Source organism: Spinacia oleracea, chromosome 5 (genome assembly GCF_020520425.1).
Source record: "Spinacia oleracea cultivar Varoflay chromosome 5, BTI_SOV_V1, whole genome shotgun sequence".
Classification (NCBI taxonomy): domain Eukaryota; kingdom Viridiplantae; phylum Streptophyta; class Magnoliopsida; order Caryophyllales; family Amaranthaceae; genus Spinacia; species Spinacia oleracea.
In genome coordinates, this window is record NC_079491.1 from 53674079 (window position 1) to 53694359 (window position 20281).

General features: G+C 40.2%; 1 protein-coding gene across 6 annotated transcripts; it reads right to left on the minus strand.

Moving 5' to 3' along the window:
• Positions 1-599: 599 nt before the first annotated feature.
• LOC110789055 (phytol kinase 1, chloroplastic) lies at positions 600-12126 on the minus strand. 6 transcript variants are annotated; one of them, XM_021993701.2, is made up of 6 exons: positions 11642-12126; positions 1732-1799; positions 1530-1661; positions 1324-1439; positions 1116-1236; positions 600-986 (listed from the first exon to the last, which is right to left on the minus strand). In XM_021993701.2, exons 1-6 carry the CDS (start codon positions 12020-12022, stop codon positions 908-910), a joined length of 897 nt encoding a protein of 298 aa, XP_021849393.1. In that variant the 5' UTR covers positions 12023-12126; the 3' UTR covers positions 600-907. The 6 variants fall into 6 exon arrangements, with proteins under 6 accessions (XP_021849393.1, XP_056686240.1, XP_021849391.1 ...); XM_056830262.1 differs by having other exon boundaries at positions 1116-1230; positions 11642-12123; XM_021993699.2 differs by having other exon boundaries at positions 600-1006; positions 11642-12122.
• Positions 12127-20281: the final 8155 nt, after the last annotated feature.

Here is a 20281-nt window from a genome sequence, read left to right on the forward strand (position 1 = left end):
TGGGTATGGAGTAAATATGTCGCTAGTGACCAGCGGCCTAGACAACCTCGGGGTGAGACTTAATTGTTTTAATTGCGAAATAAAAATTTCAATTTCTTTCCCAACAACATTAAGAATTTGAAATCATGGAATTTGATTTCTTGTTTTTCCCGAACAAGTGATTTGAAATTGAATGTCAGTATGTGAAATGAAATACTTATATTCAAACACTACCTTATGGTATTCATGGGTTTGGAGGCTCATGTTGTCCCAGAAGGACCATGTTATGATATTGGACATAAACTTTCAACCACCAACTTGGATGGAACCAACGGAGAAACCGTGGAAGCTTGGAGGAGGTACTAGTTATGAGAAAAACAAGACGGTATGCAGTATACATCTCGTGCATTATCAATCTAGTCAATTTACCAATTATGTTGGTCCAGTACGTGGTAATTGGGGCTGAACTTAGTAGGGAGGACCGCGTGTTTCGATTCCGACAATAATTGGGAGGGGGCTGGAACCTATCCACCCAAATCCAAATTAGCCATAAGGGTGAACCCGATGGTAACACCAAAGGAAAAAAAATCAATCTAGTCAATTTAATGTAAAGAAGTACAAAGGCACAATGTAGCTGATCACATTGAATAAAAAAAAATATGTAGCTGCTTACAACACTAAACAAAAGACCATAATAAACCATGCACCCTTTGTTTTAGGAACCGGTAATTTCAAGCATAGCAAAGGACTTGAGAGTTATTGACATTGAAGGTCGAGTGGACAAGCCAAGTAGAGAACGTTCTTACGAAATCAGGGAAGAAAAGACTTTCAGACCAAAAGCTACAAACAAAAACAGATGTACGCTGTAACCAGGGTCGCGAGAGGGACTGATATGTTATCATCAATTCGCTCTTCTGTTGGAAGTGATTCAACAACTGTTGCTATGAAAGAAACTACTGCAACCCTTTGCATGGTGAGATTCCAATCCAACTGGAAATACCCCAGAGCTGAAAAGTAGTAAAGCATGCTGTGGTATCAACAACAAATAGCCATGCATCAAATAACTTGGAAGCAAATTCAACATTATGGTTGATATTCAGTTAACTTGATTCTTCAAAAAAAGGAAGCAACCTTACCCGACGGATATCAAGAAACCAAATATGAACATTGAAATGCTACCAGCCCAACTCTTTTTCTGGTTATAAGGTAACTTCACATTTCCAAATTTTCTTCCCATGATATCAGCAATTCCTGCACCTCACAAAGTCAAAAGAGAAACTTTAAAGAAAGTGGTTAAAGGAAACTGGGGAGAGCAACTAATTGGATTCGCTGCACAGGACTTACCATCACCACCCGACATCATTGCCAATGACAGCAGACCAACCGGAGAGTCACGCCAGAAGACAATGGCACAGATTGCTAAAGTCAGAACATAGTATAATGGACCTCGTAGCAATTCCCTGCAATTTGGGAATCACCAAATCAACCAACTATCTCAGAAATGCTAAAGGATGATTTATAGTTTTACTTGAATGATTTAAGAGAATTACTCTGGTTTCCCTTCTCGAGTAACAGATTTTATAAGACCTTCATCTGTTGTGAGAGAGAGTCCATGGACCACCAGTCTCAACCCATTTATAAGTGGTGCAACAGAAGCAAAATATCGAGCTTCTGTTGAGATGCTATTGGATCACATTGATGAGCTGAAGTTAAGGAAGATCAAAGTTCAAGATTAAGGTGAAGAAGAATTACCTGAAAAGAGGCCAGGAAGCCACAAAAAGCAACCCAGAAATTATATGGACTAGCTTTCTGCTCAATTTCTGCTCCAATAGATAAGAGGTAGAATTTTAAGATTCAACTTACCACAATATGTATCTTCAAAATAACAAGAAAGCCTCAATCGTATGGACTAGTTTTGTATTTGAATTTTAGCAACTACCTGTGTATGCTTAAGCCAAGTTTCGCTATCAAATTGCTCACTAAAGAACCTTGACAGGCACAAGAAGCATAATTACCACAAATAAAACACAATAAGAATGACGAATATACTTTAGATATATCAACTTAGCCGTATCATATTCCTGAAAGATAGAACTACAAATCACCAGAGGAAAGTCAAAGCTAAACCATTGGTAACGTTGGAAACTTGCTGCTAGTACAGCATGCAAATTTTCTTGTTTGTTCGGTGGGAATGGGAAATGTTGGTGGGTTTGGGAATGGGAAATGATCCCATCAATTACCATGGTTTTATTACCTAGGGAGGAGGTGGTAACTGAAAAGAGGATAAAATGATTATGCCATTAATGAGAAAGGAGGAGGAGAGGAATACACAAAGATATTTTTGAAAAATGTAATTTCTTCCCAACTTATTTCCATCCAACATAATGGGAATACAATATTTTTATGAATTTCCAATTATCAATTCTCCTTCCCACTTTCAATTTGATTTCTCATTCCGACATGCCAAATAGGCAAATACCCAACATTCTGTCTTGGACATAAACCATTCCACCCCCTCTATACATAGGTCAGCAACATTGGGTAAGAAGAACCTTGCGGGAGATACCAAAAACAAATTTATCAAACTGAAAACCTGTAGCAACTTTGGTTGTAAAGACAAGTAAGTTGTGAATGTCACACATTATCACATTCATCTAGGCACATCAGCTTGCTGTTTCCTTTTTCGTCTCCTTTAATCTTCCAAAACTCATAAAGACACAAGACCGTCCTAAATTCAGAAATTATTAACCATTCTGGATATCCAGAATCACATAATTTTGAGATAAATTTGATTTTGACTGATAGCTAACTCGCAAACCATATAAACGACCGCAATGCCTTGGAAGATGCAGATAGGACAAAGAACAAAAGATGGTTATTTCAGAAGTATCTTCCTTCAACAGAGCATCAGAAAAAAAAAAAAAAAACGAAAATAGTTGTGATGACTTGGAATAGGCCACCAATAACGGTAACCTACACCAGAAGAGGACAAAAGGGAGCAGCAGAGAATGTGGCCAAACATCATTAAGGCGGCAGCAGCAGACAACAGTAGGGCCTAGCTGGGTAGTTTAAAAGAGAGGGAGGGCAGTAGAATCAGCATTGTGTTTTGTGTAGAACTCTTGAGACTTGTGACCTAAAGTCACTTTGGAGATTAGCAGCCTCAAGTTGCTTAGTTGTGTGTCTGAGTTCTTGCGTGTTCTTGAGTTATCAATATATAGCAATCAACCTTCCTCTATATTATCTGTCATATTTCTTGTGATTTGGTCAGTTCATTACACTTGGTATCAGAGCAGACGATACTGGTGAAAGACAACCATGGTAAACAGCAACACCCAAAGAATTGAGACACTGGAAGAAGGCATACAAGGCCTCAACTCCAGGTTTGCAGGGTTGGAGGAAAGCCTGCAACAGATGGTGACCACGGCCGTCACAGAAGGCATCGCCGCCGCCCAGCGGTCGTTGGCAGAGCATTTCAAGGCTGTCAGCGAAGAGGAGGCCCAAAAAAATGCCGAGGCAGTGGAGACGGCCACAGACAGGTTGGAAGGAAGGATCATCAGGTCCAGGGAAGAGCAAGTTCAGTTCATGGCTTCCTTGAGAGCTAGTCAGGAGAAGTTTCAGGAGGAGCTGCGTGCACTGGTGGGTAAACCGACTGAACCCATCAAACCACATCCCGACGTTGTCCACATAGACAACGACCAGTCAGCGGTGGGAGGAGTGCACGTGAGGGAGAACGAGGAAGAGAAAGGAAATGTCGAAGACCAGGTCTTCGAAGGAGGTGGTCTTTTGGGCGGAGAACACGGAGGTCATGGCAGAAATGGAGGTAACTGGAAGTACCGGAGGCTAGAAATGCCGGTATTCGACGGAAGTGACCCCGACGGATGGATTTTGAGAGGCGAGAAGTTCTTCGATATTTACCGTCTTACGGAGGAGGAAAAATTCGAAGCCGCTGTGGTGTCCATGGAGGGTAACGCCTTGCGGTGGTTCCAGTTCGAAAATCGCCGGCGACCGATGAGGAGGTGGAAGGAACTGAAAGAAAAGGCCTTATTGGAGTTTAGGGCGGCTAATGCGGGAAGCTTGCACGAACAATGGTTGGCCGTCTCGCAGACGTCCACGGTGGTCGAATACCGCCGGCAGTTCATTGACCTAGCCGCGCCCTTGGAAGACATCCCAGAAAGCCTGTTGTTAGGGCAATTCGTGAACGGCCTTAAGGGAGAGATTACGTCGGAGGTGAGACTACTTAACCCTTGCAATTTAGATCAAGCCATGCTAATTGCCGTTAAAGTGGAAGAAAGAAACCAGTCCAACAATGTTAAGAAGGGCCCAACTTGGTCCAACCCTAAAACACAATCCTTTTCCCTTTTTCACAAAAGCCCAATAGCCAACCTAAGCCCCAACCCAAACTCCACCCAAGGAAACAACAACCCTAACCCAAACTACTCTTCCTCGGTTGGATCACGAATCGGCGGGTCGGGTCGAACCGGATCCACCGTTTCTCAAGCCTCAAATCAGCCTTCTAGATCCGCGACATTTTCGAAGGGAGGGGGAGAGATGAAACGCCTCTCTGAGCGTGAACTTCAAGAGAAGAGGGCTAAAGGCCTATGCTTCCGGTGCGACGAGCGGTGGAGCGCCGGCCACCGGTGTCAAAAGAAGGAGATGAGTGTTTTGTTAGTGGCGGAGGAAGAGGAGAATGAACCGGAGGGGGAGTTTGCGAGCGAGGGAGGGTATGAAGAGGAGATGCCGGCGGAGATTTCCTTGTGCTCGGTGGTTGGGTTAACCAACCCAAAAACCCTTAAGCTTCGCGGAGAGGTTAGTGGCCAAGGCGTGGTGGTGATGGTGGATCCGGGGGCAACCCATAATTTTATTTGTCTACGAGCGGTGAAGAAGCTCGCGATCCCAGTAAGTGAGTCGGCAGGGTTTGGGGTGGCTCTAGGGAACGGAGAAACGGTGAGGGGGAACGGGGTGTACAAGGGGCTAAGGGTGGAACTCGACGGTGGTGTGGTGGTGGTAGAGGACTTCCTACCGTTGGAATTAGGCAACTCTGATGTCATATTGGGGGTTCAATGGTTGGAGAAACTAGGAGCAGTGACAACAAACTGGAAAACTCATGTGATGAGGTTCCACGACCATGGTGGGGTAGTGACCTTGAGAGGGGATCCGTCCCTCTCCCGCTCTCAAATCTCTTTGAAGGCAATGATAAGGGTGATCAGGAAGGAACGTATGGGGGTGCTAGTAGAATTGAAACAGCTAGAAAAGGGAGGAGTGAAGGAGGATACGAAGGCAGAGGGTTGTCCAAAGTATTTGAAGGCAGTGGTGGATGAATATGGGGAGGTTTTCCAGACACCAGTTGGGCTGCCACCTCACCGGGGACACGAGCACGCTATTCTCCTTCGTGAGGGCAGCAATCCGGTAAGTGTGCGGCCTTACCGATACCCGCAATTCCAAAAAGATGAGATAGAAAAACTGATCAGAGAAATGATGCAAGCTGAGATCATTCGACCATCATCCAGCCCGTTCTCGAGCCCGGTACTGTTGGTCAAGAAAAAAGACGGTTCCTGGAGGTTTTGCGTTGACTACCGAGCTCTTAACAAGGAAACCGTACCTGACAAATACCCCATTCCAGTGATAGATGAACTCCTGGACGAGCTTAATGGTGCAGCCATTTTTTCGAAGCTAGATTTAAAGGCGGGGTACCATCAAATTTTAGTGAGGCCGGAGGATACGCACAAGACTGCCTTTCGAACTCACGAGGGCCATTATGAGTTCTTGGTCATGCCATTCGGGTTGACAAATGCTCCGGCCACTTTTCAGTCATTGATGAATGACGTTTTCCGTCCTTTTTTACGAAGGTTTGTGTTGGTTTTCTTTGATGACATATTGATTTACAGTGTGAACAAGGAGGAGCATTTGGGGCATTTACGCTTGGTATTAGCAAAATTGCAGGAGCATAAGTTGTTTGCCAATCTGAAGAAATGTGAATTCGGCAAAGAGGAAGTAACATACTTGGGCCACGTAATTTCCAGCAAGGGTGTGGCAGTAGACCAAGATAAAATTCGGTCCATACTTGATTGGGCAGTTCCCACAAATTTGCGCGAGTTGCGGGGCTTCTTAGGCCTCACGGGTTACTACCGGAAATTCGTAGCCAACTATGCAAGGATCGCACACCCTCTTACTGATCATCTAAGGAAGGATAACTATGGGTGGTCACAGGAAGCGACGAATGCGTTTGAGAGGTTGAAAGAGGCAATGGTAAGTGCCCCTGTTCTAGCCATGCCGGATTTTCACCAAGCCTTTGTGGTGGAAACCGACGCCTCCGGTTACGGACTCGGGGCATTTCTGATGCAAGGTAACAGGCCAGTTGCGTATTATAGTCGAATTCTGGGGATAAGAGCAAGGGACAAATCGATTTACGAGAAGGAACTTATGGCTATATGTTTGGCAGTCCAGAAATGGAAGCATTATCTTTTGGGTCGTCGGTTCATCATTCGTACAGACCAACAGAGTTTGAGGTTCATAACGCAACAAAGAGAAATCGGGGCTGATTACCAAAAGTGGGTGAGGAAACTAATTGGGTTCGACTTTGACATTCAGTACAAACCAGGGGTGTCTAACAGGGTGGCAGATGCTCTCTCTAGAAAAGGGGAGGGTGAACTAGAACTCGGTGCACCGGTGACCTTGGGAGCGTTAGTTTCGGTCCCAGGAATTGATTGGGGCGACATTGAAGAAGAGCTAAAGGCAGATACGGTGCTCCAGCAGATTCAACAGGAGGTGTTGGAAGGCAAAACAACTCATAAAGGGTTCACAGTGGAGGGGGGCAGATTGTTCTTTAAAGGGCGAGTGGTATTACCCAGATCATCCTCCATAATTCCGGTCATCTTGGGCGAATATCACTGCACTCCCGTTGGGGGACACTCAGGTGAGGTCAAAACTTATATTAGAGTGGCAGGGGATTGGTTCTGGCAAGGCATGAGAAAGGATGTGACTGCCTTTGTGCGCGAATGTATGGTTTGTCAGCAGTGTAAGACATCACAACGAAGCCCAGCTGGGTTGTTGCAGCCCCTCCCCATTCCAACAGCAGTGTGGGATGAAATCTCCATGGATTTCATCGAAGGATTGCCCTTGTCACAGGGGGTGGACACAATCCTTGTAGTGGTGGACAGATTGTCAAAATTTGCACACTTTCTGGGCTTGAAACACCCTTTCTCGGCATTAACAGTGGCTAAGATGTTCATCAAGGAAGTGGTTCGCCTTCATGGGTTTCCTTCCTCAATTGTCAGTGATCGGGATCGGATTTTCATGAGTATATTCTGGAGGGAATTATTCCGTTTGCAAGGGACCGAGTTGAAGAGAAGCACCTCGTACCACCCACAAACCGATGGCCAAACCGAGATAGTCAACAAAAGCTTGGAGACGTATCTACGTTGTTTTGCATCAGAGAAACCTAAGGGGTGGGCTAAGTGGCTACCTTGGGCCGAGTATTCTTACAACACATCGACTCACCTCTCCACCAATATGTCTCCCTTCAAAATAGTTTATGGAAGGGATCCGCCAAAGCTACTGAAGATTGGAGCCGGACAGACCCAAGTAGATAGTGTGGAGGAACACCTACAGGAAAGAGATTTTATGCTTGATGAACTAAGGCTGAATTTGACTAAGGCCCAGCAGATTATGAAGAAGAACGCAGACTTGAAGAGGAGGGAGGAGCACTTTGAGGTAGGGGAGTGGGGACAGGGTATTTCTTAAGTTGCAGCCGTACCGCCAGACATCTCTAGCTAAGAGGCCGTTCGAGAAGCTGGCTGCGCGCTTCTATGGACCATTTGAGGTGTTAAAGAAGGTGGGGACAGTCGCCTACAAGCTTAAACTCCCAATCACATGTAAGTTGCATCCTGTTTTCCACGTCTCACAACTCAAACGTGCAGTGGGCAGCACACCCTCCTCAGCCACTATACCGGATCAGATCACCCAGGAGTTGGAGCTAGTGGTGGAACCCGAGGAGTTGCTAGAGGTGCGACAGAAGAAGGAAGGTAATGAGGGGCGTATGGAAGTTTTGATCAAGTGGCTGGGCTTACCGGTGTTTGAGGCCACATGGGAGGATGCACAACTGTTGCAAGAGAGATTTCCCTCCTTCCACCTTGAGGACAAGGTGAATCTTTTGGGGGGGAGTAATGTGATGACTTGGAATAGGCCACCAATAACGGTAACCTACACCAGAAGAGGACAAAAGGGAGCAGCAGAGAATGTGGCCAAACATCATTAAGGCGGCAGCAGCAGACAACAGTAGGGCCTAGCTGGGTAGTTTAAAAGAGAGGGAGGGCAGTAGAATCAGCATTGTGTTTTGTGTAGAACTCTTGAGACTTGTGACCTAAAGTCACTTTGGAGATTAGCAGCCTCAAGTTGCTTAGTTGTGTGTCTGAGTTCTTGCGTGTTCTTGAGTTATCAATATATAGCAATCAACCTTCCTCTATATTATCTGTCATATTTCTTGTGATTTGGTCAGTTCATTACAATAGTATTTTACAAAGACTATGATGCGACAAAAATCTCGACAGAACTAACTTTCCTAACAATTGGTTTTCCACAACATTTTGGATGAAACATTTCCCACATGATTCTAATAGGGCGCTTGCCATGAAATTATATTTTCGGACGTGTTAGAAATTAAACGCAACTTAATTAAATCGACGAGTACTCGTATCGGAGATCGGAGTTAACATCTGATTATTAGTCATATACAAAGTACTACATTAAGAAAGTTGTTGCCAACTAAGGTTTTATGGGATCTATTCATTGTTTGCAATGGAATGGAATTAATATTCCACGCATGTGGGAAAGCTCCCCAAGGTTCATATTCATATACTCCGTATGAATTATTTCTTAGTTCAATATGTTGGTTTAGTTTCCTAGTTTATGTAGATTTGTAATTAGGAAACTAATAGTATTTTGGTATGTACAATCTTTAGAATTATTTAGAATCGGAGAACAAGTATAATTCTAGTAGACAAGGGTTTCTAGTTTAGCCTATAAAAGGAGGTTTAGGCGTAGCTAGAAAATAAGAGGGAAAATACATTGGTGAGAGGAATTATCAATTGAGGGATTATTGTATTATTTTGCAGGAACTTAATAATACGATAATATTTGAGGGAGGAAATCTAAATTTCCTCACAAACACTTTTGTGTTTTATTATTGTTTTTGCTATTTGTTCTATATTGTACGTTTACCCATGGATGATTTCGGGAACAAGTACAAGTTAGAAGCCTTTAATTAGAAGACCAATTTTTCGTTGTGGCAAAGTACAATTAAGGATATTCTTATACATCAAGGTCTTCACAAAACTACGGAAGAAGATAAGAAACCTGATCCGGTGGACAAGGACAAGTGGTAGGATATGCAACTATGGGCTACTAGTACGATCAGATTGGCTCTTGCAATGGAGATCAAGTACAACATATCATTTTCATTATCACTACCCCATTGCCTCAAAGAGACTCCCGCAAGAAGCAGGGTAATAGGGGGTCGGGTGTACCAACCTTACCCGTGGAATTGCAGAGAGGTTGTTTCCAATTGACCCAAAAGCGATAACGGGACGACCATCTTCTAATTCATGGAATAGAAGCGAAGAGGTTTTAAGAGCCATTTTGATTTAGTTCATTACATCCACAACCAAAAGAACAAATGAATTTTTGACTCCATCGGAAATGAACATCATCAAGTACAACGTCTTAGAGGATAATAATCCAAACGAATTGTGGGACAAATTGATTAAGATGTACGCATCTAAGTCATTGTCCAACAAGTTGTTTTTGAAAAAGGACCTTTATTCACTTGAGATGGAGGAAGACAGCGCACTACAAGATCATTTAAATAAGTTCAATGGCTTGGCAAGTTTAGATGTGAAAATCGAGGAGTACAAAGCAATTTTATTGTTGACATCTCCCCTAAAAGGTATAATTCTGTGATAACTAGTTTACTTGTAGGGAATACAACAATTGATTTGGACGATAATGTGGTAGCGTTATTCAAGGCGGCGGAGGGTAGTAGCAATAACTGGAAATGAAAGAAGAAGGCGAGCAATACAAACCCTAACATCAAGTGTTGGTATTGTGACGAATTAGGACATATACAATCCAAGTGTCACAGGTACAAGGAAGACTTGATGGTGTTAGAGGAACGGCAGAGTCAGAGGTGCTATTATTACTGTTGATGAGGATATGGCTCTAATGGTGGAGAAGAGTAAAGATCCAAAAGAATGTCGGATTTGGATTCTGGATGCTCACAACATATTAGTTGTAGGAAGGAGTGGTTTATTTCTTATAACCAAAGTAAAGGTTTGTGTGTTACCTTGCCTGAAGAAGAGGCTAAAGTTCAGGGTATAGGCGAGATTGAGATTAAGACACATAACGGGAAGACTCGAAAATTATGAGAGGTAAGATATATTTCGAGACTTGATCGTAATCTCATATCTTTGGGTTTGGATGGATTGGGTTATGCTATTCATATTAAGGGAGGTCGTTTGAAGGTCACCAAGGCTAGGAGTGTGATCTTGAAGGGACGGCGTAACAAACAAAATCTCTTCATACTTGAAAGAGGTAGTAGGGGACAGATTTTAGCTCAAGGGAAGGAAAACTTCGAAAGTTGTTCGTTGATTCGTGAGGAAACTAAGTTTAGTTGAAAGGAAGGTTTGTTAGCAATTAAACGCAACTTAATTAAACCGACGAGTACTCGTATAGGAGATCGGAGTCAACATCAGATTATTAGTCATATACAAAGTACTATATTAAGAAAGTTGTTGCCAACTAAGGTCTTGTGGGATCTGTTCATTGTTTGCAATGGAATGGAATCAATATTGCACGCATGTGGGAAAGCTCCGCAAGATTCATATACTCCGTATGAATTATTCTTTAGTTCAATATGCTGGTTTAGTTTCATAGTTTATGTAGAACTGTAATTAGGAAACTAATAGTATTTTGGTATGTAACAATCTTTAGAATTATTCAGACTTGGGGAGCAAGTATAATTCTAGTAGACGTGGGTTTCTAGTTTAGCCTATAAGAGGGGTTTAAGCATAGCTACAAACACTTGTGTCTTTTATTATTGTTTTTACTATTTGTTCTATATTGTATTTGTGGGTTTGTTCCTAGTTGTTCGTGGCACGCGTTTGGTTATAACAGAACGCATCTAAATAAATCCCTGTGCGGTTGTTTCAGTTAGATCTTTGATCCAAAATGTAATGTCAAGAAAACATTTCCAAGGGATAATTCATTCAAATTTCGGACCATTACAGAAGCAACTGTTCAGAAAATCACACAAAAGCACCCTCGAATCCGAAATGGGCAAAATCATCAAATTTGGGAGTTTTCCTTTCAAAAATACTGGATATCCCGTCATGAAAACCTAAAAACGCTCTTACTTATACCATAATCATTCAAAAATGAAAAAAGAGCTCCTAAGATTGAAAATTTCACTCATATCGATTACTCTATAATTTTTGGTATTGATAAACCCTTACATGAAAAGAATCCAAGTACAAACCCCAACTCAATTCTGCATTCGAAAGTTTTGATTTTTGAAAGGGCACAGTAATTGTAAAGAGTGTACAAGTTTACTAACATCATGCACTTCATAAGCAACAAAAAACAAAATTTGAATAAAAAACAAGCAATAAACCTGAGAGATGAGGCTGCGGTTGGTGAGATTATCAAAGGCGGAGACGAGAGCATAACCACCGCCGAGGACGAAAGCGGTAGCGCTGGCGTCTTGGAAAATGACGGCGTTAGAAGAGAGTAACGCGCACCGGGTAACCGACAAGGGTAAAGCTACTATGGATGCTGAAATATTTCCTCGGTTAAGTAGTGAGTTCGGAGGAGAGAGAAAATGGGTAAGCGGAGTTATTGAAGTTGTTTGGAAGGGGCGGTGATACCGACGGAAATGAGAGAATGTGGAGTTGGTGTAAGCCGGTTGAGCGGTGGCTGAGTGCCGTGAGTGGTGGTGGTGGTGGTGGTGTTGGTTTAATTTCAGATGCATTGATATTGTTGCATCTACAGTCATTGCTCCGCCCTCAATATTTAGAAATTAGAATGCAGTGGAGTACTCTGTGATTAACTTGGGTGTTTTGTTGACTCGTCGACGGTGAGGTGATGCTGATGTGAGTAATGTCTCTATGTCTTTATTCAGGAGGTAGTCTTTTAGTACACGAAATGGTTGTCTGATTACAGTATTTTTAATGGCCACTTGATTTTTAATACAATATCACATATCTTAATTACCCAAAATTAAATAATGTGCATTGCTATTTACTACTAATATAATAAATATCGTGCACCACTATGTACTATAAATAGCTCATCAACTATTTAATTAAATTCTTGGAAGAATTTAACAAAGAATATCACCCGTTTAAATTTATAAACTAATCTAAATGGTTCAATTGTACTCCCTCTGTCCCATATTAGTTGTTACACTTTCCTTTTTCGTCCGTCCCAGATTAGTTGTTACACTTTTAAATTAGGAATGACCCCACGATTATTATATGGTCTCTCTCTTCCCACTAAACCTTTTTTTGTCCTCACACCCTCTCTCATTCAATTAAAAAAATACCCCACTAACTCCTACCATATTTACTTTTTCAATAAAATAACAATTGATAACCAAACAATCACTTATCACCTAAAACTTTGTGCAATGGTAAGTATAACAACTAATCTGGGACGGAGGGAATACATTCGTATGACCATTATATAGCTTTAATAGACATTTTAAACAAAATCAAAACAATAAGGAGACGTTTGGTTGGGGGTCTTCAGGAAAGGGAAAGGGAATGGTGGGGTTTCATTCCCTTAGTTGTTGTTTGTTTGGTGGTTTTTGTCATTCCCTTTGCCCTCTTTTCTTTTTCACTTACCTCAAATCTCTCTACAATGATACCCTACCCCCCCCCCCAAGGTTTTTCATTCGCATTCCCTTGACCATCATCTTTTCTTAATAAAATAACTAGTCTTATATGCACGCGATGGGTGCGAATATAAAAAAAGCAAATTTGACCCTCTTAAGCAAACATACTGTAAATTCAAGATTAAACATCAATCCTAATGAGTTTATAAATCAAGAAAAATCAAGATCCCTAGCTTGCCACTATAGTCAATATAGTTGGTTCGTTTAGGAGTTTATAAATTTTGTTTGATTGAGCGGTATTCGTCAACGACCGGAAAACGCCTTATCAAAATGGCGCCGTTGCCGGGGAATGGCATCATTGTTTGATTTTTCATACTAGTTCGTCTAGTTCATTTTTCATTTTCTTTTTATTTTCTTTTACAACAAATTTTTGAAAACCAAAAAAATGGCAACTACCTTTGTTTCTCAAAATTAGGAATCGATTACACTTGATGATATTCTCTATCTCCATGATAAGTTCTTAAGTTCTTTGAAAGATGAATCTACCAAATCATTGCGTGAGATGCTCCTTTTCATGAAATATCTTTAAATTCAAGAAAAACAAAGAATAGATTCTGGTTTGAATTCAATTGAGGTCATGTCCCACCGAGTTGTAAAAGGATTTTTGGGAATCTCTAACCTAATACAAGAGTCTATTAAGGATATTTCACGGAGAATAGATGAGTTTGAGGCTATATTGCCACCTATGATCCATGACATTGAGGAATTGAGTATTGGAGAGTTTATTCCTACTCGTTCCTCTTTAAGTGAATGCCTTGATGATGGTGATGAAAATCTTTTTTCCCCCTTTTTCCTTGAAGTGCTTAAGTCGATTCAAATTGAGGATGAAAGTGAATTTGCCAACCAAAACAATTTCTTCAAGGTATTAAGAGAATTGAGGATGTGGAAGTCCCGTCTTTGAATGAAGGATCCTTTGTTGAGATTTCTTGTGCTCTTTGTGATGTGAGTGAAGTTATTTGTGAATCTTTTGTTCCCACTCCCTTCCCTCATACCCCTTTCCGAATTAAGAAACTCAACATTTATCCGTCATTTCCCATCTCTTTTCCCTTTTTACCCCAACTCCCATCGTTTGAGGATACTTTTTCCTCTATTGATCCTAATGATTCTCCTTCCCCAAAGGAGCAAGAAGAAGGGAGTATTTCTTTTGTTTTTCCTTTAGTTTGTAGTTTTGATTCTTCTTCTTATTTTCATATTTTTCCTTTTGATTTTTCTTATTTTTGGCACCCCACCCCCCGTAGGCATAGAGTTGCATTCAACTTTGTGCATGATTCTTAAGCAAATCTTGCCTATTCGATGTTCTTGGATATATTTCCATTGCATTTGAAAAACTATTACGATCATTGTCAGGGTACTTACTAGAGGTAAAAATCGTCAAGCTAATGACGTAAAAGAAGCGCTTCTCGGGAGGCAACCCGTGGATTTTGCCATTTGGCCCTTCTATACTAATTTTTCTTTCGTTATGAGTTTGTGCGCCGTGCGCTTTCTTGATGTGGACGTCATTTCATCTACCATTGCCATGCCCGGTGATCTTATTGGTGAGTTCGTTCGTTATTTCGGTTCTTTGCGGGACTTGCTCCCACGATATTTCCGGTAATATCATTCTAACTCTTTTGCATTCTTTGGGATCGGGCATACTTTATGTGGGGAATTGGTTGGATGGGTAGTTGTGCCCCTCCTTGTTTCGTTTTAGGCCTTGAGGACATGGCCTAATTCGAGCTTGGGGGGAGATTTTATTGTATGGATTGCTACTATGATCTCCATGTGATGGATCGCGTGATTTCGTGAATATTTTGTGACTTTGTGAATATGTTGTGATTTTATTTTCATTTGATTTTTCTTTATTTATTATTTCTTTGAAAATTCATCAAAATAATCCAAAAAATATTTTCCATTTTCCTTTTAATCAAGGCAAGTTTTTCTAGCTTTTTAGGTTTAGTTCTTGATTCGGGCATAATAAAATTGGTACTTGTAGGTTAGAATGCTTTTATTCCTAATTGGTAGAAGTGTGCACGGTTATGAATGTCTTTGTTCGAGTTTAGGATTTGAGTGTAAAGGTAGCCGGTAGAACTTTGGATAGCATGAGTCTTGAACCCTTGGTTTGTGGTAAGACGGTGTCGTTCTCTCTATTGAAGCCGGAGAGGATATTAATTGATACCCATATGTGATGATCTTGTTCTTTCTATCCCAATTCTCAAATTCAAATATTGAGTCGCATGGATCCTTGGCATTGACTTTCCCATATCTTGAATTTGACATTTTTCTTCCTGAGACCGCGACCGAACTACTTTAGGGGACGATAAAGCGATTTCTTTTCGGTGACTATTTTCTTTTTATAGATTAGGACATCACTTTTTCTTATTTTCTGGTATTTTGTTTGCATTTTCCCCCTTGGTAGCCATTTGAGCCTTGTCCCTTCATTTCTTATTAGCTCATTACAAGCCATTAGCCCTTGTTTTATTCACCCTTAGAAGTGATAGTGAAGCTTAGTGTTATTGTGCTATATGATTGTGTTTAAATATGCAAAATGGTGAGAAATGATGGATGTTGATTTGAATGAAAAGTTTGGAAAAGGTTCTTTGTATATGTGAATAAGAGGAAAAGCATAAATATAGAAAAAGCCAAAAATAGAGAAAAACAAGGCAAAGAGAAAAGTTTCACTTGAAACACAAAAAATGAGAAAATTAAAACAAGAAAGCTCAAAAAGAAGTATAGTTTGATTTTATTCGTTGAATAAGCTTGGGGGAGCGCCAAATAAGTGGTATGATTTGGTTTTGATCTTGTAGCTTGTGTTGAGTTCATTTTGTGCTTCACTTTAGGATTGAACTCCAAATACCAAATTTATCCACACCCTTACCCCTAGCCTAAATGTTACACCATAAAAGCCCACTTGAGCCTTTAGAGTTGAGTCATTGTCGGTGGAGGGAGGAAATTGTCAAGTTTAAGGAGCGGGATTGCCATGCCGAGATGTCGAGTAGTTTTCTTTCCTCTCTTGAAATTCTTTTCTTTTCCGGCGCCTTTCCGGCGTCACGTGAAGCTATCTTTGAGGGTGAATAGGATCTAGAGAGTAGACGCGGTACGATTGGTTGTAGGAGGATATATGAGTGCAAATCTTTAGTTCTCTATGCTTTACACTTGAATCTTTCACTCGATCGACCTAGATCATTGATTAGCGTGCATTCGTTTGTTGATTTAGGAATATTTGCATCCTCTTGTGCTCGTTCCATAATAAAAGCCCGGTTCTTGGATTCTTGTAGCTTTGTTTTCTTTTTCTTTTTCTTTTTCTTTTTCTTTTTCTTTTTCTTTTTCTTTTCCTCTCTTCTCTTTTCTTTGTTTGTTTTTGGTTTGTTTTCCTTTTTTTAGGTCTTGCCTTGATTCATTTTTGAGAGTTATGGGTTGAACTCTTTGGAAACCCTTGCGAGATCCCACTCGCCCTCATGAGCGATTGTGAGGTTCAAAGAGCTTGTTGTATGTGCTTAAATGAAACCGTGATTCCTACGACAGTGAGTTAGAGTGCATTCTTATAGTCCTTATTTTCGTAATTTTGATTTTGAATAAATAAGCTCATTCTCCTTCCCGTTTCTCATTCTAGCTTTGCTTGAGGACAAGCAAAGGTTTAGCTTGGGGGAGTTTGATGAGCGGCATTTATGTCGCTCTTAGCTTAGGATTTTAGTTCATTTTATTAGCATTTTATTATTATTTTTGCTTAGGTTTATTGTTTTTAGTTCGTTTATCGCATTTTTGCATTAATCGTAATATTTTCTCGTCTTGCGTATATTTTAGTCGCTTTTGCTCTATACGTGCCTTTTGTGCGCATTCTCATTGCGTAAACGTAATTTTGAGTATTAACGTGTTAAATAATGTGTCATTATGCTTGACGAAGATTAACACGATTTTACGATTTGCAAAAATGCGATACGAATTAATAATATGCTATGCGATTTAATAGTATGCTATGCGATTTTATAATGTGCTAGGCGATTTTATTGATTGGCTACACTATGTTGTTTGGGTGCAGCGACGTAGCATTATGTGCGGCGACAAGTTGACACAAACCTTGCATAAAGACCAGCCTTGCAGACCAACAATACACGAGCAAACTGCAGCCAAATGCGCACCGATCAGAAGCAAACAACAATTATGCAGATTGCAGGGCTATGCGGGCGCACAACTTTCTTGTGAGGGCTCACGGCCTGCTTGTGCGTGCGCACAAGAATTGCTGGAGTTCCTGTAACTTCTGTGTAGGCGCACAGACCCTTGTGCGGGCGCACAGCTACGCGGAGCTGAATATATTTAAGGAAATCACAGCATTGCATGTTTCGACAAGTAGTTCATGATTAGTTTTCATTTTCAGAATTAGTTTTAGTTTTTGGAGAAAAGTTAGAGAATTAGAGTTAGATTAGAGAAAGATTATGATAGATTTTAGGCTTTGATTCCACAAATCAAACACTAGATTTCTATTTTGTTCTTCAAATTCGTAGCTCTTCTCAAGCAATTTTCAGATTTTGTTCTTCAAGTTTTCTACATTTTTGAACTTCAATTTCAAACTTCATATGGTATAATTCTCTACTCTATTCTTTAATTCGTTCTTAATTATTTTATTGCTTCATTAAATTCGATTATGCATTGATTTCATTTTTTGATTTTAGATTAGTTTCATATTTTAAATTTTGTTGATTTTTGCCTCAATTTTCATGTTTGAATTTTCTGAATTTTTTTGATTCAATTAGTTTAATTTTTTCAATTAGTTTCATGATTAGGATTAGTTTTAGTTTAATCTTAGTCATAATCATGCTTATTGAATAGTTCATAATCTAGAGAATAGGGGTGAAGTTTGGGGATTAATTAGGGATTTTTGAAGTGAATTCATTATGATGTTGTGATTGAATTTTGATTAGGTGATTAGGATCTCCATGTCTAATTAGATTGGTAGTTGCAAATACTAATTCTAGTTAGTTGATTGGAAATGCTCCATGTTGGTTTGTCAAGAAATTGAGAATTAGTGTGAGCATGTGGAAACTAGTTTTGGTTGTCCGTTGTCTAAGTCTAGAGGTCATGCGAGAGCTCTCCTTTGGATTAGGCAAGTCAATGTGTTCTATCCGGGAGGTGGCGAATGCTTTATTTGTCGGTTTTCCCCTAATTGTCATTTCCTTGCAATGTTGATTGATTGAACTTCGTTCTTTCCTAATGAACCCAAGCTAATCCCCAATTCCCTAGATTATTCATTTACTTTTCTTTGATTTTCATAGATTCATACATACATGCATACTTTTCCGTTCGAACTAGCTTGTGTATGCATTAGATTGAAAAGTCAAGTATATCCATTCTCTTGGGACGATCCCTAGCTTGCCACTATAGTCAATATAGTTGGTTCGTTTAGGAGTTTATAAATGTTGTTTGATTGAGTGGTATTCGTCAACGACTGGAAAACGCCTTATCAGAAAGGTGCGAAATTGAAAGGTGCAATACTGAAATAAGCAATATAGTAAGCAATTAAGCATAAAGAATAGAAATTGCAATAATATAACTTCTATCAATGATGTTGGAAATCCAAACGAGAGACACTTGTTCAAGTATGACTTGGCCCCTCATGAATGCAACTTGGAAAGAATCGAAGTTTGAAATGAGTTTGGTCATTAAAAAGTATCATCAGTTTTGTACTTGTATATTGAAATAAAGCTTCAATATTGAACTGGAACTTGAATATAGAACTTGAATATTGAACTTGAATATTGAAATTAGGAGGCTGACTCTTAAAGAGTAGAACTTTCATGCTAAAAGTCTCATCTTAATAAGCTCCATGAATTGAAATTGGTTCTAGTTTAAAGAGAAGTTGATCCCATTTAAACATCATTGAATATTAGACATAGAAATTGTATATTGAACATAGAACTTTTGATGTTCATGTGTTCTAGTTTGGAAAATGGTTTGCACTTTACCAAACATCTTTGAACTTGCATAAAGTTAGAGTTTTTGAATATTTGAATGATGATTATCATAAGGAATACTTTCAAGAATGAAAGCCTCAACTTATTAATCATGTTTCATTGAAAATGTACAAATCATAAAGATTGAAACTTTGAATTTAGAAATGGAGTATGGAAGACCATTTAAGGGGGATTCAAGTATGAAACCCCTTATAAGTTACTCCTTTTGTACAAATCCTAGTTTACATGAGCTATGAACTCAGTAAACATCCTTGGATTATTATAAAAGCTTAAAGATTAAAGCATAGAAATTAGAAATAATATAATTTAGGTACTCGAATTACCTAGATTTTTTAGGTTGATGGTTCCAAGGTGTTTTCCCAATTTCTTTAGTATTTAGAAAGTGTTTCTTTTTAGAAAGATTGAATTTTGGAGAGGATTGGTATGTGAGGAGTGATTTTTGAATTACGACGTTTATTGTATTCTGATTATTTTCTCCCCCCTCGTTCATTAAAAATGGGGGTTTATATAGGAAAGCGGCTGGAAAAAACCAAAAGGGCTTACGCCTGTCTCAAGCCCTGCGCCTGGCGCAGGTTGCTGGTGCCTAACACGGCGCAAGCTGCCAAAGCAACGACGATGATACTGTCCTTTTGGCGCGTCGGCAGCTGTACTATTTTACATTTTTGGACTTTTTCAAAAGATGCTTTTCTTAGAGATTAAGGTTAGAATTTTACGACTTAAGCTTGTTGCTTTCGAGATTTTTGTGCAGTTTCGACTTGGTTTTACGGGTCAGAGCCCAGGATGCTCGGTTTTGTGGGTTGGCGCTCGAATTTGGATTACTTAATGGCATTTTGACTGGAAATAAGCTTTGGAGACCAATAGTGGTATCCGTTATGAGAGTTTTTTTTGAGTTTCAGAATTGTATTTTTGGAATTGTATTTTGTACCTAGTTCCGGGATGGGAACAGACTTGGGAATTGGATTCTGGATTATTAGACTTAGAATAATTTCTTTGTACTTTAGCAATTGGGACTTCAACTCGGAGTTTCACCAACCTTGAAGCTAGGCTAATGGCTTCGTCATCAGGCCCTAAGAGAAGACACAAATTAGGTGTCTACAATATGTGCTATTCGTTTGGTTAAGGTAACGTGCCTTATAATTTCCGTGTTTGTGCAAAAATAACATCAGATAGATATTCTACTACTCTCGAGGACGAGGAGGAATTCTTCGACTTCGTGATACAACATCGGGTGCAGGATGTGCGTCGAGTGCGTCCCTTGAGGTGCGAGAGGACTGGTGCGCGGAGTGGTCAAGTGACGCCTGCACCGCGGAGGTCTATCATGGAGCGGTGGTGGGATACCACCAACACGTACTTTTCATTTCCCATGGGGTGAAATGACCTTAAAACCTGAGTACTACACTTCCCTTACGGGCAT